Here is a 17,558-nt window from a genome sequence, read left to right as displayed (position 1 = left end):
CCCATGATGTTGCTTTCTTGGAGTTCACGTTCAATCTCCTCAACTAATGTATCATCCCAAGCATCCTCCCTAACTGTAGCTATTCCCCTTTTCCTGTTTTAGACTTCCTGTCTCACTCTGCTATCTTTTCTCTATAACTTATGAGCTTCCATGGATTTTTATACATGACTCCTAGTTCTTTGCCTGAGTTTCAGTCTGACATTGCCAGTTGTGTTTTGAAAATGTCAAACTGGCTGTCCAAGGGATTTCTTAAACTTACAAGGTCAAAACTGTACTGCTTATTTTTCCCCTTTAAACTCCCCTTTCAGGGGTGGCTAGGTGGTGCAGTGGATAAAGCACTGTCCCTGGAATCAGGAGTACCTGAGTTCAAATCCGGTCTCAGACACTTAATAATTACCTAGCTGTGTGGCCTTGGGCAAGCCACTTAACCCCAATGCCTAGCAAAAACCTAAACAAAAAAACAAAAAAAAACTCCCCTTTCCCAAATTTTCCTATTCTGTTGAAGGCACCAGTTTTTTGTACTTTATTGGTTTGGCATGATGAGTATTATTTCCTTATTCTCTCACCCTACTATGCAGTCAGCTACCAGGTTCTTGTTTCAATTTCCCCAGTTATCTCATTGGGTTTTTAAGATTTTTGTCAGTGATCTTCCTGGGAATTTTCATATCTGGAAACTTTATTTCAAGCTTTCTTTCAGGAGATTATTGGATTCTTTCCATTTTTTTTTTTACATTGTTCTGAACAGTTTTCTTTAAAGGTTTTTTAAAATGTGACATTCTCAATTCTTTTTTGTCATAAGATTTGGATACTCCTATGATTCTTTTTTTTTTTTTTTTAGATTTTTTTTGCAAGGCAAATGGGGTTAAATGGCTTGGCTAAGGCCACAGGTAATTATTAAGTGTTTGAGACCGGATTTGAACCTAGGTACTCCTGACTCCAGGGCCAGTGCTCTATCCACTGCGCCACCTAGCAGCCCAGGTTGTTTTTTTACCAAGTCTTTCCTCCATATATTTTTTATTAAATTCTTTTTTCAATTCTCCAGAAATTTTATTGTTCTTGTGAGTAATCTGTTTTTTCTCTGAAGTTTTAGGTATTTTTGAGTTATTATTCTCTTTCAGGATTATGTCTTGGTCATCTCTGTGATAAATCAAAAACCTGAATTGGTAGTGTTTTCAATGGAAATAGGAAAATTTGGGGAAAGAGAGATTTAACAGGAAGGATAAAGTGAGAAGAAAAGAGAAGTTTTATTAAGGAATTCTATAGAAAGGATCACTGAATGTGCACATACAGGCAGCCAGCCTGCAAGAGACTACAAAATTTCCCAAAAATCACCCCAACTTTTATATTTTTGATCAAAAAACTCTGGCTTCTATTTATCACACATTCTTTCCTAGTTGAATAATATCAACTTAAATCCTTTTTCTTATTCTTTAAACGTTGTTTTTGAGAATGTACAGAGTTCTCCTATGATATATTTGAGCTTTTTGTAAAATATGTTGCTCTTTTCCAAAAATTTTCCTCAGGTCAGAGTTAAAAGGCAGTGTAGAGATGTGTAGAGATCTTCTCATGTAGTTCTTAAGTTTTCTTTCTTTCTAGAATATAAAAGTCTTCTTATAGTCCAAGCAGCAATGGTATGAAATTAATTTATGTAGCCTGTTTTAGTTACATTTCATTTACCTGCATTGTAGATGGAGTTTTGATGAAACAGTGACTCATTTCATCTATCAAGGGCGACCAAATGACATCAATCGAGAGTATAAGGCTGCTAAAGAAAGAGGGGTACACATTGTTTCAGAACACTGGCTTTTAGAAGTAGGTAACTTTTTCTCCTTTTTTAAAATTGAACAAAAATAGAAACAAAATGTTCCAAACTAACAGCAAGCTTCAATTAAATATAAATGTGTTTGATGACCAACTTTTATGATTATTGTTATTCTTTGTCATTATAAAAACTCTGGTTCCCCTAGAAGCTTATCTTTCCCCTTAAACCTGCCACCATTGATCCTCTATGTTCCTTGTCTGTAACTGATGTTCCTCTGGACTCTCCCCTTCCCTAAACAGGATTCCTCCTCTACCACATCTCTCACACACCTTTCTCTTCCTTTATTCTTATTGCCACTACCCCACAAACTTTGCTGATTCTTTATCCCATCTTTTTTTTCCACTGATAAATTCATATTTATGTGCACAAAAATTGGGGTTTCCTTTAGTGCCTGCTGTGTGCTAGGCATAAAAACAGTTTTTACTCCCAAGAAATTTAGTCCAATGGGAGTTTTCACATCTTGAGATCTTTTCTTTTAGGGTTTTTATTTTTTTGCAAGGCAAATGGGGTTAAGTGGCTTGCCCAAGGTCACACAGCTAGGTAATTACTAAGTGTCTGAGGCCAGATTTGAACTCAGGTACTCCTGACTCCAAGGCTGGTGCTCTATCCACTGTGCCACCTTGCTGCCCCCTTGAGATCTTTAAGCAAAGCAAGATTACTGGACAGGGTGGGAGACCTGGATTATTAGAATTTGAGTTCTCCAACTCTGAGCATCTTTGAGAGTAAGTACATGCTTCTGTGCCTACATTTAATGTCCCCAACTGTCTGACACATTCAAGAGTTTTCTCACCTGATCACATATTCTCTGTTGTCTTCCACGTTTAGAATAAACAACTTCTCTCTCTTCCTATTTTTTTTTAACTCTGTCTTCTGATACTTTTATATTGGAATATATCACAGCTATATATAGCATAGTATTTATGTATACTATAACACTTGTGAAAGCAGGAACCATGTTCTTATCTAAGCTTTGAAGCTCATTTAGCTCTTTAGTAATAAGTGTTTAAATTATGGTTAATGAATCTATTCTTTCATTGAATTGAGTCATAACCTTATTTCTTTATTTTTTTTCTTTAAGGTAGTGGGGTTTAAGTGACTTGACCAAGTTCATACAGTTAGGTAATTATTAAATGGTTAAATTTGAAATCAGGTTCTCCTGACTCCAGGGCCAGTGCTCTATCCACTGTGCCATCTAGCTACCTTATAACCTTATTTCTTAAATCATTAGTTCTTCGGTGGTAGACTTCCTTTTTCCTGAGGTGGTTCTCACAAATTAAAAGCTGCACAGATGAAAGAAACATTGAGTTTATTCCTTAATAGTTGTTGTGTCAGTTTGATACAGAGAAGCACTCCCATGCAATGAGAGCAATATGGCAGTGGTATTGCATTAGGTACTTCAGTGGATACTTTTCTCTTTCAAAAGGAAGAACTGTTAAATTTACTTTAACGGAGCAACATTTTCATTAAACTTGAAATTAGGCTTGTAGAAGTTTATTGTCCTAATTTTAGACATGAGTTATTTAAATTAACCTTATTTTCTATAACATTGTGGGTCTGTTACAATTTCTCAGCATTGTTAGGAGTATGTTTGTGTTACAGAGTGCTCAAGAATACAGACGTCTGCCTGAATCTCTCTATCCACATACTTACAATCCTAAAATGAGCCTGGATATAAGTGCAGTGCAAGACAACAGAGTTTGTACCAGTCGATCTCTATCGACCAGTAAAATAACAAAAGATGATGATGAGGTATTTAAGCTATACTTTTAACACCTAAGATGAATGTATAATGCAGGATAAATATAAATATATATAAAATAATGGTCTGTTTAGAGAATTTGCATTTTTTCCCCCCAATAGCCTCTTGATTTATCTTTGGAAGGAAATGATGAAGATATGACCATTGATCAGAAGGAAGTGGCAAGTACAAATGGAGAAATACCAATTATTCCCAAAGGAGGTAAAATTTTCATGTTATTCAACTAAAGTCATAACTTAAAAGTTAAGGGATTGCACAGATAGATATCTTGTGTAAAGAATTACCCAGATGGGGCGGCTAGATGGCACAGGGAGGTGACTAGGTGGCACAGTGGATAGAGCACCGGCCTTGGAGTCAGGAAGACCTGAGTTCAAATCCAGCCTCAGACACTTAATAATTACCTAGCTGTGTGGCCTTGGGCAAGCCACTTAACCCCATTTGCCTTGGGAAAAAAAGAATTAGCAGGATGATTTCCAGATAATGACTTTTTTTTGGCCACAGTAACTTTTAAAGATTGCAATCTATGATGTTGAAGAGAATAATACTCAGAGAAAAGCCTTTTAAGTATTGAAGTAAAGGATGATATAAATGTTCACCACAAAATGCCTTTATTCATTGAATGCGTAATGGCCATCTTACCTTCATATTGCTAAACAGATCTGCAGACCTTTGGTATAATATGCACCAGGTACTAGATGCAGTGCAATGTTGGAGTAAGGAGACAAAGCTTCAAATGCCTTTTTAAGGAGCTAGCTCTGTGTCCTTAGTCAGATCACTTAACCATTCGGTGCCTATTCCTTTATCTGTAAAATGATCATAATACTCCTTGTACTACCTACCTCATGGGATTGTTTAGAGGAAAGGACTTTAAGACAAAGTGCTTTGAAATATTTTAATGTGCCTCAATATTTTACTAGGCCTACAGATTTGAATTAGAACACTGTGGACCTGGTCCTCCAAGGGCAGTAGTGAAATGGGAAAAAGGGAAGAGGAATAAGAGAAAATTGTGTTGAGATATAGAAAAATTAAAATGTCCATTTGATGGGGAGGGTGGAAAAAAATGCTCAATCTAGTGTCAGTATCCTTGGGTTCCAGGCCTTACCATAACCAGTTGTTTGGCCGGGTGGCATCATCTCTTGAAACCTCAACTTAACCAGCTAGAATATGGGGGGGGGGGGGGGTTGGATGAGATGACCTCAGGTCCCTTGCCAGCTCTAGATCCGTAATAATCTTTCCTATTGATGGACCTGCCTTTAATAGAGTAACATATACTTTGTATTGGGTTACCTCAATCAACTTTGGACTAGCCTGTCATTCGTGTATCTATGCTCTCATCACACCATCATTCCACAATTCTTGATGGAGCAGCTGCTTGCTGTATGCTGGCAGTAGCATCATTCTTGTCCTCACAGAACTGGGGAGATAAAATATGCCTACTTAACTGAGTGGGTGAAATGAGATGAGATTTCAGAGGGTAGAGAGAGGGTGATCCCAGGTCCTTATTCTATGTTGTGATTATTACACATGTTTTCTATATGCTTTCAAAGGATGTGAAGACCCTAAAAGACAAGAGTTTCTTGTTTCTTTTGTAGCTCAGTACCTGATGCTATATTGTAATGAAATGAGCATTCCTGTTTGAGAATTCAGTGTGGTGTGGAACCAGTCATTTGAAGGCTGGAAGGATTTGGCTTCATCCAGGCTTATTTCTGATACTATGAAATGGATGCTAAAGAAATGCTTCATAAAGGAATTTGTGTTTCGCTAGAGTCTGAATGTAAATATATATATTACAGACCCCATTTGAAAAAAAGAAAATTTTAAAAAATAAATTTTTGTTGTTATTTAAAGCTCTGACACAGACCCTGGAAATGAGAAGAAGCTTCCAAAAGCAGCTACAGGAGATAATGTCTGCAACATCAATAGTAAAACACCAAGGTCAAAGGAATTCCCATTCTAGAAATGGTTGTGACAGTTCTTCCTCAACTCCTGATGGCACCTGGTCTGCACGCAGTAGCCGCAGCAGAGTCCTTGAAGCCCTGAGGTATCTAGCTGATATTGGGAGGCCCTTCACGATTTTCATCTGTTCCCATGTAGTTACGAATTAAGAAGGCAGCACGGTATAAGAGTTAGAAAGTTATATTCAGTTTGAATGCCATCTCAGACACTAGAAATGAGCAAGTCGTTTCTTTCACCTTCCCCCATTTTACAAATGATAGTACCTCCATTCAATAATTCTGCTGTGATAAATCAAAATGAAGTGCTTCTCAGCCTTCCCAAAGTAAGTGTTTCCTTCCCTTACCATTTTGGGCACTCCCACACTGGCCTGGTTGGAGCTCTGCCCCTGTTGGAGTCTCCACCCCTCTCTGGATTTTGCACCCATTTTCTCTCCACCCCCACCACCCCCCACTTCCTGAAAGAGTCCTTTTCTCATTAGCAGTGTTCTCTTTCCTTCTCCCAAAATAAAGTTACTTAGCATTGACTCATCCACATACATGATTTTTCTTTGACTAGAAGAACTCTGAGGGAAGAAAATGGTTTAGATTTTGTTTACATTATGGTAAGCACCTGAATACATACCCTTATTGGTAAAGTAACTGCTGCACTTTACTAAGAAATTGCCTATGTTGGCCCTCTAAGACAGACATCAGATTTTTTTTTTTGCTTGTTAACTTTTTTGGTCACAAGAGAGGGTTCATTCTGCAGAGAGTGGGGAAAGGTGTTCCTTCTCCCTCCCCCCCCCCAAAAAAGAAAACTATATCAGTATAATGCTGTGATTTTGTTTATTTCAATTACCTGTGGGGTATATTTTAGCTCTTCCTAAGACACTGGAACAAACTTAATACTGTTATTTGAAAAGTTCAAAAAATAAATTCCAACAGGAATAAATCTTCATGTAAGTTAGGAATTTTGATAAGAAGGTGAGTTTTGCCATTGAAAAGGTAGTTTCAGCATCATCTTCTACATATGTTCCTTAGGCAATCTCGTCAAGCCATTGCTGATGTCAACACAGAGCCCTCTCAAATGGAACAGATCATTTGGGATGACCCTACAGCACGGGAGGAGAGAGCGAGGCTGGCCAGCAGCTTGCAGTGGCCCATCTGTCCTACACAGTATCCTGATCTTCAAACTACTGTAAAGGATTTGGAAGACTCACCTTTTCAGGAATCTTTACCTGATTCTGCAATTGCTGAACATGGTAGTGAAAGAGAAATATATTAATAAGAATGGTTTTTCTTTATTAAAAGCATCTTATTAAAGATAGCTTATGGTAGTAATATGGAATTTAAAAGGAAATGAAAAGCAACTCATGTTTATAACCACGGCTTTAAACTCAAAAATAATTCATAACTTTGAAATATTTCATATTTGATCCAAAATCAGATATTACTGTTGCTTGTTGTCCTTGCCTTTACTCTGAATAATTATCTTTGTCTAATTTATTTAAGCTTCTTTTCATATCTGTTACAACATAAAAGTTAAAAATTAGTTATAAAGATCCCAAATTAAAATGTGGTTTTATCTTTTGAAATTGCTCTAAAATATCATTTTTGGAGAGATAGCCATTTGTTGTTAAATGGTGCTTGAGTTAAACTGCTTCAATAAGGGGCCTATATTTTTGACAAATAACTTTAAGAAATAGCATGTTTGGGGCGGCTAGGTGGCGCAGTGGATAAAGCACCAGCCCTGGATTTAGGAGTACCTGAGTTCAAATCCGGCCTCAGACACTTAATAACTACCTAATTGTGTGGCCTTGGGCAAGCCACTTAACCCCATTGCCTTGCAAAAACTTAAAAAAAAATAGCATGTTCATAAATTTCTGGAATCTTAAGCAGAAAGCTTTATCTAAATCTCAAGCAAACTAGAACTGGAGAACAATCCTTATAAGTGTAGTCAAGATTAAAATACTGTTGCTACCTGAAACTACCACATCCAAATGCAAATTCAGCTTTGAATCATTACTAAAGCCATCATGAAGGTGGATTTGGAAGAAATTTCCAAGCACAATTACACAATTATCTTCCCTCCCAAAACTGATTTATTATGGATATAGCTAGTCTTTCTAGTGTTTGCTAGGCATTGGGGTTAAGTGGCTTGCCCAAAGCCATACAGCTAGGTAATTATTAAGTGTCTGAGGCCGGATTTGAACTCAGGTACTCCTGACTCCAGGGCTGGTGCTTTATCCACTGCGCCACCTAGCCGCCCCTCTTCCTTTTTATCATCTGGATTTCAGTTTCATTAAAGAGCTTTGGTTTTTATTTTCTTCCTGTAATGCTTTTTTCACATCATGTATAGAATTTTTCTACAATGAAAGACAGAAATTGAGAGAAAATAAAAAATTTCATTCCTTTAAAACTGACAATTCTTTTTTTAAACCCCTGAGGCAAGGTGACAACATCTTTTGTATGTACTTTTGGCTCCCTGTTAGTGTTAAACTGAATATTTTTTTTTGCTTGTTTATAAAAGAAAGATTTTATTTTGAATTTTACAATTTCCTTCCTAAAGCAATTTCCTTGCTTCCCTTCCCCCCATCCCCACAGAAGAAAGTCTGTTAGTCTTTACATTGTTTCCACAGTTTAATATATTTCTTAAGGTTTATTTTTAGTTGTATTCAGATATGCTTCTGCTGAATTTTATTGTCCCTTCAGCTGTCTTTGACCCTGAAAATGTGTGTGTAATGGAGACCCCAAAAGAGCCAGTTTGTGAAGATCCAGAAACTACAATAAAAGACAGCCACCTCATCCCTACACCACAAGCCCCCAGCATTGCCTTCCCCCTAGCCAACCCACCTGTAGCTCCTCACCCCAAAGAAAAGGTAATGTTAAGAAATACAACCATGTTAATGTGATTTGTTTAAATATTCAGTAATCTGTCACTCAATTTTAAAGAAATGTATTAAAATACACACACTCAAAATGTGAATATTTTCTAAATCTTGAATTCTTTTTCATTCTAGACAGTACAGGCGGAAGAGACGCATGAAGAACTAGAAAAACAATACCGTTTTCAACTATCATCCCTTAATCCTCAGGAGCGAATTGATTATTGTCATCTAATTGAGGAATTAGGTAACAGTACTTTTCACTAAACCATAAAAACTACATTGCAGCTTTGTTTAGGTAGTTAAATGTTGCTAACTTTTTTTAGCCAAAGAAACTGGGATGGAGGTGATCGTAAACTTGCTGTATACTGAGTCAGCATTAGAGACCAGAATCTGTTTATTAGATCATTGTCACATGGGATCAAAGGTACTGATAATTTAATTCCTCAAGGTTTACATTAAGATTTTTGGACCTCATGTGTTTGGCATCACATAAAAATTACATTGGGGGCAGTTAGGTGGCACAGTGGATAGAGCGCTGGCCCTGGAGTCAGGAGGACCTGAGTTCAAGTCTGGCCTCAGATACTTAATAATTACCTAGCTGTGTGACCTTGAGCAAGTTACTTAACCCCACTGCTTTGCAAAAACAACAACAAAAAAAAATTACATTAAAGTAGACTTGCTCTAGAAGTATGATAACCTCTTAATTAATTTAACATTACAATAATGACCACTTAAGCAAGCTTAGCTCTCTAGAGAACTTGAAATAATAGCTTCTAAATCCAATACTAAAGCTCTGTACTTTGACTATTTTTAACATAATTCTCAAGCAAGCTTAGTCATTAGGTCTTCCAGGCCACATCAGTTTAGAAACTGCAAAGTAGAATGGGTGGTAGGTGGAGGGGATCTCATTAGAGAAAGAGTGAAAGAAAAAACTTAACAGCACACAATGGGGCAAACTGCAAATTGAAGTCTATAAGTGAGTCAATAAAGTAGAAAAGGCAAGTTGCAGGCTGGTTATAAAGAAATTTAAAATCTAGAAGAGTTTTATATGAGGGAGAGATATTTTGAGTAGGAGTGACAGCCAGAAATGTGCACTTTAGGAATAGAAAAAGCAGGTGGGGAGAATAATTAGGAGGCTTCTTTAATAATATAGGCCAGAAGTGAGTAGGGCCTGAACTAGGGTGTGCTGGCTATATGAATACAGAGAAAGGGGTAAAGGGGGGGATGGTTAGTAAAAATGTTGCAAAGGTAGAAATGGTCCGATTTGACAAAGTATTGGATATAAGGGATGATGGATAGAGAGGAGTTGCACCAAGACTGTATGTAAATTAGGGGCAATTTGGAAGGCTACTGCTATCCCAAACAGAAATACATAATTTCACAGGTGGAATAGCTTAAGGAAGATTATGGGGTTTTTTGACCTACTGAAATAGAGATGACTATTCAGAAAGCTATTTTGAAATAATCAAAACACAGAGATTTGTGACTTGAGAAACTAGAACTAGATATCTAGATTTAGGAATCATTTGCATAGTGAAGGTGCAATAAAACACAAGAATATTTAGATAGTAAAGAGAAAAAGGCCCAGGACTAAACATTGAGTTCACTCACAGTTAAAGAACAATGAATAAAGAACCAGCAAAAGAGACTTCAGAGCCCTAGGGCAGATGGGACAACCAAGAGAGAACAATGACGTAAAAACTCATACAGGAGAAATTATCTAGGCATGAGGGATCAATACTGTCAAATACTACAGGGAGTTCGTGGAGTATGCAGTTTGGAAAAAACTATAAGATCAGGCAAATTCATATCAGTAATTTTGAAAAGAGCAGTCTCTTGAGTGATGAGGTTGGAAGTCAGATTGTAAAGAGTTGAAAAGAAAAACGGAGGCAACAGGTATAGATCACTTTTTTCTAGGAATTGACTAGGAAAAGTAGATAAGAGTATGACAGCTTGAAGAGATAAAAGGAGACTTGGGTATGTGTGTAGGCAATGGGAAAGGAACTAGTTAAAAGGAAGAGATTAAAATAGAAGTATATGGATGTGGGCAACATACTGGATAACATGAGAAGGAAAGGCTAGACATAGAAGGCTTGGCTATGAGGGATGTTATCAAAGGGTTTTTAGTGGAGGGAGAAAATGGCATACTAGACTTAAAAGAAAAGGTTTGAAACAACCTCTGGAGATTGGCATAGAAAATCAATTAAGGGACAAGAGTAAAAAAGATTGACTTCAATTGATTAGGGCCCAGTTGGGTTTCAAGTATTAAAAAAGTTAATTATGCTCCCTATGCTATGTTGAAGCAAGTAGGCAAGTGTGTAGTTAGTTCATTTTTAGGATTCCTTCCAAAAGTGCTTAGTTAAAATTTTTAATTCCTTTTAAATATATCATAGTGACTATGTGACTCTCCATCACCACCACACCACGATGGCTGCTATTAGAGAGATGGAGAGACAGACACACACGTAGTTTGGGCATCTAAAAGGGTTTTACCAGTCTGAAAAAGTTTTCATTGGTGTATCTATATTGATAGTGACACAGGGCATTAAAAAAAAATCACCATTTTGAATTCCTGTAAGAATTAATTTAAGCTTTTGGTATTCTAAATGTGAGATCTTTATCCAGAACATACTACATAAAGAACTAAATCTTGTTATTATCTCTATAAATGAAATCAAAGATAAAAGGAATTGCAGTAAATGGATTGAATTGGTTTTAGTGTGCATCCAAAGGCAACAAGAAACATTTCATGGGATATTTAATCTCAAATTTTAGTGTTCATAATATGTATTTGTGCCCTGAAAATCAGCTGTCTGTATCCAGACGAGCAGTTTTATCTCATTTGTGCTACTAAAAGAAGTAGAAATGACTGAAAGGAAAATGAGAGCTACTCCAAGAATTCAGAAGAGAGCTCCCATGTTTGAGGCAATTTCATAGACCAGAGTCATTTCTCAAGGTATGTGAAATTAGGCCATAGCAACGACTTGGAAAAAAAAAGACCTTGTTACTACTGAGAGGAGGATGTATATACCAATCCATCTACCTACTTTCTCATCTCTACAGAAATGCTGTGATAATTTTACAAGTGCAGCCTCCTTGCTGACAGTATTAGAAGAGAACAAGCAGTGCTCTACAAAAAATACATCATTACCATCACAGAACTGACTTAAAGATAGAGAATAAAAGATCCCTATGTGCCATTGTAAATTGTAAAAAATTGTAAAAAACAATTTCATCTGGTAGAACAAAATGCTGCCACCTAATAAAGGATCACCCATGAATTTGTCAGAATTATACAGGATTCCTTAGAAGATTTATTAAGAGAAGTGAACTAATTCATTTATTTTCTGATTACAGAAGATACAAATTATTTTTTTTTTTGGAGATGTATGCTCACTAAAGATGTTCCCCACTGTCATAGAAGTATATGGAAATACATTGTCCAAATTAGAAGTATTCTCTATAGGTTCAGATGCTCACATTAGTAAATGAGTTAATTGTATCAAATCTTAGATCAACTCAAAAGAGTTAGGATCAAGTAACAACTAAGTGGATAAAGAATGGCTGATATACAGTTGGAGAGCTGGTCTGTCAATACATATATCTTGGACACATAATATGGGTGGACAATCAGTGATCCAGAATGGAACAGGAAGCAAGTAGGCTGGATGGTCTTTGGGAAATGGCAAAACTTATTTCCATGATTTGAAGTCTCTCCTTGAAACAAAGGCCCATTTTTTAAAAAAAGTTTGTTCTTTGATGTCAAATAGTCAAATCCTAGAATACTAAAATCTGAAGAACTGAAGTTGAGAATCATCCAAAAGGCAGTGAAAAGCTTCATAGAGACAGCAGACAAAACAAGGGATTTTCAGAAGTGGTTTAAAAGATGTCTTCAGAAAAAAGGGTGGGCCAGTTTGGTATCCCCACAATGTTAAAAGAATTCAAGGAATGTTTCCAGCATGTTGGGTTGACCCCTCCCCCCCAATAGTGGATTTATATGATAGCATATAAACAGTAGTTACAGGAGAGACTGACAAGAATACTGTTTCTTTGGAGGAAAAAAACCACATTTAAGGAAATCATAGATCTATTGGGATATTCCTCAAAAAATGCTATATTATTGAGTTGTGACTACTATGTCTCAAAATTACCTAATCTTTTTGTAAGGATGTTGCTACAGTGTACAGAAATTTAATATATTCATGCACTATATTTTTAAGCAGTAGGAAAAGTAATGGATAACATACAAAAATATATGTTTCCTACTTCCAAAACCATGATTTACAAGAGGGTGAATACTGTTATATTATGAGGGGATGGATCCTAGAGTTTAAAAGAGAACATTTCAGGATTGCTGCTCTCCCTAAATGCACTGAATTGTCAGTACACTTTAAATATGGAAAACTCCTCAGGGTAGTCCAAACCAGATTACAATGTAATTAGAAAATGTTTAACAAAAAATATAAAAATACAATACAGATATTGTTAAGTTGTGGTTTTCTAAGACAATATAGGTTCCCAGGGATCAGTTTCTATTTTGACCTTTTTTATACCACTATTCAAAACCATAAATTTTGAAGCTTTCCCATGTTTGAAAACATCATGAATTATGTGACCAAAATAGAAATTGTGGAGCACTTAGAACTTGGTCAGACTATTCAAGACACCAAGACCATCACCAGCCATCTTGACTTTTGTACTTTCACTGGACTTGAGTGAATCTGGAACCAGATTGAGGCTGATAACTTTGCCTGACTGCCTCATTTAAATCCAATTCACTTCGAAGTCATCATTCATCTTCCTGTTTTTTTTCCCCCGACCTCATTGATCCTCTTTGAAAACTAGAGTTAAGCAATGTAATATATTTCTCTATAATGATAGCTTAGGGGTTTTTTCCCTCCTGCCTTCTCTCATGATTGCTCTTTTCTGTCAAGCTCATATATTAGGGTTTCCTTCATCTTTGGTTACTTTCTTAGAACATCTCTTGAGCTTTGAAAAGTTTTTATTTATTGGGTGCTTAGTCAATTAAGAATTTTCTTAGTAGGAAAAATTGCCTTGAAAAGAAGCAGTTACGCGTTTAAAAAATTATTTTTGGGGGCAGCTAGGTGGCGTAGTGGATAAAGCACCGGCCCTAGAGTCAGGAGTACCTGGGTTCAAATCTGGTCTGAGACACTTAATAATTACCTAGCTGTGTGGCCTTGGGCAAGCCACTTAACCCCATTTGCCTTGCAAAAACTTTTTTAAAAAATTACTTTTTCTTTTAAAAGGTGGTCTCGTGTTAGAAAAACAGTGCTTTGATTCAAGCTGTACACACATTATCGTGGGACATCCTCTTCGGAATGAGAAGTATTTGGCTTCAATGGCAGCTGGAAAGTGGATACTTCATCGCTCTTACCTTGAAGCTTGCAGAGCAGCTGGACATTTTATCCAGGTATGTATTAATCGTTTTTATTAAGGTCTTCAAGTACCTTAACATAATCCATTCTGAACACTGAATCCCAACACTTTCCATAAGACCAAAAGTTTAAAAATATTAATAGTTTAACAAAGCAAAGTAATGCATTCAGATAGCCCAATTTCATTTTTTATTTTACTCAAATTTGAATATATCTTTGTTCATTAGAAGAGAGTAGAGGGATTTCTTGTCTACCTCATTTTTTTGTAGTTGAATGTGGAGTTCCTAAATCTCAAAAACTGCTATTTATCTAGCATGGCAGTTATTGTTTGATGATCCTGAATCAGAAATGTCTTCATGCTAGTTTTATTAAAAGCCACAAAGAGTCTATACTGAGGCTAAAATTTTCTAGGAAGAAGAATATGAATGGGGAAGTAGTTCCATACTTGACGCTTTGACTGGAATCAACGTACAACAGAGGAAACTTGCACTTGCTGCAATGAGATGGAGGAAAAGGATTCAGAAAAAACAAGAGGAGGGCATTGTTGAGGTAGGTGCTGTGTACTACAGATAGGTTAAATGTGACTAAGATTATATCCATACTTACTGGATAGGGTGGCTAGGTGGCACAGTGGATAGAGCACTGGCCCTGGAGTCAGGAGGACCTGAATTCAAATCCAGCCTCAGACACTTATTACCTAGCTGTGTGGTATTGGGCAAGCCATTTAACCCCATTTGCTTTGCAAAAGCCTAAAAAAAAAAAAAATTCACACTTAAAGGATAGTTCATCACCTCTGCCAAAGGTGTGACTTCAGAGAAAAAAAGGAATGACTGCAGACTGCATGTTGACATATATGGACATGCTAACTATAAGTCAAGCTGGGTTTTATTACCCGTATTAGTTTTGGATAGGGAGAGGATTCTTGATTAAATGCTTGCCTTTCTTTTGTTGTAGGGGGCTTTTAGTGGGTGGAAGGTGATTTTAAGTGTTGATCAATGCAGAGAAGCAGGATTTCGACGTCTTCTTCAGTCTGGAGGAGCAAAGGTTTGTTGAACCAAAATGAACTTAAAAATTATATTGCTTGAGATTTTTTTCATTTTTTTAATGAGATGAATCATTTTCACCATGTTTTCTGAGATGTTTGACTATGATCTTGTTTGTTTTCCTACTAGGTGTTACCTGGTCACTCTGTGCCTCTGCTCAAAGAAGCCACACACATGTTTGCTGACTTCAGTAAGCTGAAACCAGGTGACACCAGAGTGAACATAGCAGAAGCTGCTGCCCATAAAGTGAACTGCTTGAAGCCCGAATACATTGCTGATTACCTGATGCAGGTGGGTGGTACTGTGTTTTAATTAGCTGGAGCAGCAGGCAGTAAAGCAAAAAAGGTATTCTCCTTTAGAGCTTGTTCTAGAATATATACCTTACTTATCATAGTGATTGCCTCCAGCTTTGGAGGGCCTCTGTCTAATGATTTTTTTTTTAATTTAGTTTCAAATACCCCTCACTTAGAATCACAGAGCAGATGATCTGTTCACCATTAAAAATTTAAGAACTTATTTTTACCTGGAATTTATTAATTTGTAATTATTTCCCATTTCTGATGCTTGCAAATCAGATGTTTTAGGAAATCACTTAATCTCTTGCTTTACAGGACTCTCCTCCTGCATTGGAGAATTATGTTCTACCTGAAACAGGTTCATTTATCCAAAATAATAAGGAAACCGGGACAGGATTATCACAGAAGAGAAAATCTTCTACAGAATTGAATAAATTAAAGCGACCGAGAATATGCTAACTTCTTTTAGTTATTGTGAAATATTTTGAAAATTAAAATTTGCACTGTTAATTTCATGAATCTGTGTGGTTATTAAGAAGCCTGGTATATTGTGGAGTATAATTAGTCATAGGGCCTACATTTTTAAATGAAATCATCAATCTATTACATACAGCTTGGGGTTTGCTTGTTTTTTTCTAAATTAGGTTTTTTGCAAGGCAATGGGCTTAACGTGCCCGAGGCCCCACAGCTAGGTAATTATTAAGTGTCTGGGGTTTTTTTTTTTTTAAGCAGCAACAATGGATAGTGCACACCTGACCTGGATGGCGTCAGGAAGATTCTTCTAAGATTTTGACATGTTTTGTTTTTATAGCAAAGCATGTTAAATTGTAATTAATATATACATATAGGTGTATTGTGACTTCCAAAAAAATCTACAAATATGATTCAGTAAAAATGCAGTTCATTCTAGTATAATTAGAAATTTGTACAGTTCTGATATTTGAATGAACAAGTCATGTAAATCTGCTATAATCTGGTTTTAACAATCATTTAACAGCTGGAATACTTATTCAATGGTTATTATTATTTGATTAATAAGATTTTCTCTTAAGGCATCAAGTTTAGGTAAATTAATTTAGGGTTTATTATTATTATTAATATTATTAAGGATTTTCATCAGAACTGGTAGGAATTGAGAAAAATTATTTCTATCTCAAAAATCACTTTCCCTTTCCCCAGAAAGATAAGAGTTTTAATATTTCACACACTACTATACTAGGTTAATAAATCACCAAAAGAATTTTTCTAATTCTAGCCAATCTGGGAAGAGAAGGCAGAGAACCATACAAAGTCATTTTATTTGTGTGTTCCTGAGGTACGGGATAGTAACTTTTCTTGAAGGTAAGGGAGGTAGGAAAGTATAGCTGGCCCTCTGAGGATGGTTTAGTGAGAACTGGGGAAAATCCCATCAGGAATCAACATTTCTATGTGGTGAAGGTGTTCCAGTATCAGACAAAACTCTGCTCTCTAGGTGTATGTTCCCCATTGTGCCACAAGGTGGGGTCCTTGCCTGGGGAGGGAAAATGCAATGAACAGATAAAGGCAGCTAGCATGACCAGGCCTTGCTTGAACCCTCTGGCCACTTAATAGACCATACTGACTAATTGTAAAAAAATGTTAGTCTAGAGCCAGCACCATTTCCCTCCAGAGGCAACTTAGCCATAGATTTGAACCAACTCATCACCTTTACATACGACATCCTAACACATTTGTCTGAATGAATTTATATTTTTCTAGTGCAGATACAGTAGTCTTATCCACCCCCCCAAGATTAGAAGTACCTTGAGGGTAGAACTGATAGCTTAAAAGTCTAATAAAAATACTATGATCATAATTACACATAAAGAAGTTATTTCAATTTTCTTCTCTTGATCAGAACCCTTAAATAGTTAAATAACAGGACAGAGGCAGACTAAACCACCTTAGTAGAAAATAAGGGAAAATTAAATTCTTTGGATGTCGTTATCCACAAATACTCAGGAGTGTTTCCATCTTCATCAAGCTTTAGAATCTCACATTCTCACAAGGGACTGTCCAACATCTAGAAATCTCTTAAGGGGAAACCTGTTTGGCCTATGGGCAAAGGAAAGTTTTAGAAAATATTTACAGCAAAGCTACATTTGCGTCTTTCAAAGTAACAGAGAAATAATGAAGATGGGGGGTGCTCAGTGAAGACTTTACAAAAGTTTAATGGTGGGGTAAAAATGGGAGACCCTGCAGGGCATGGGAGAAGCTCTTCTGTGAACCAAGAATGATACAAAGGGGAGACAGACAACAGTCCTGTGTGTTAGAGAAACTCAAGGAGGGAGGGGAGAGAACATCCATGAAAGCCACAGTTCAGAGAAAGCAGCTGAAGAAGGCCCTGGAATTCAGATGAAGGTCCCGGGCAGTCAGTAGTTAATAGGGGAGAGAAGATTTAA

The 17,558-nt window shown here is 36.6% G+C and overlaps 1 protein-coding gene across 4 annotated transcripts in view; it reads left to right on the top strand.

The window, feature by feature from the left end:
* The window catches only part of TOPBP1 (DNA topoisomerase II binding protein 1), a 55,860-nt gene extending 40,207 nt beyond the window's left edge, over positions 1 to 15,653 (top strand). For all 4 annotated transcript variants that reach the window (XM_074195839.1, XM_074195837.1, XM_074195835.1 and 1 more), the window contains 12 exons: positions 1,689 to 1,812; positions 3,422 to 3,571; positions 3,683 to 3,782; positions 5,430 to 5,622; positions 6,557 to 6,777; positions 8,228 to 8,394; positions 8,536 to 8,647; positions 13,671 to 13,834; positions 14,211 to 14,348; positions 14,754 to 14,843; positions 14,972 to 15,133; positions 15,454 to 15,653. In XM_074195839.1, the coding sequence (XP_074051940.1) occupies positions 1,689 to 1,812; positions 3,422 to 3,571; positions 3,683 to 3,782; positions 5,430 to 5,622; positions 6,557 to 6,777; positions 8,228 to 8,394; positions 8,536 to 8,647; positions 13,671 to 13,834; positions 14,211 to 14,348; positions 14,754 to 14,843; positions 14,972 to 15,133; positions 15,454 to 15,597 (1,765 nt within the window). In that variant the 3' untranslated portion in view covers positions 15,598 to 15,653. The remainder of the gene's footprint in view (positions 1 to 1,688; positions 1,813 to 3,421; positions 3,572 to 3,682; positions 3,783 to 5,429; positions 5,623 to 6,556; positions 6,778 to 8,227; positions 8,395 to 8,535; positions 8,648 to 13,670; positions 13,835 to 14,210; positions 14,349 to 14,753; positions 14,844 to 14,971; positions 15,134 to 15,453) is intronic.
* Positions 15,654 to 17,558: the final 1,905 nt, after the last annotated feature.

Source organism: Macrotis lagotis, chromosome 7 (assembly GCF_037893015.1).
Source record: "Macrotis lagotis isolate mMagLag1 chromosome 7, bilby.v1.9.chrom.fasta, whole genome shotgun sequence".
Taxonomy (NCBI): Eukaryota; Metazoa; Chordata; class Mammalia; order Peramelemorphia; family Peramelidae; genus Macrotis; species Macrotis lagotis.
This window is presented reverse-complemented; position numbering and strand designations above follow the sequence as displayed.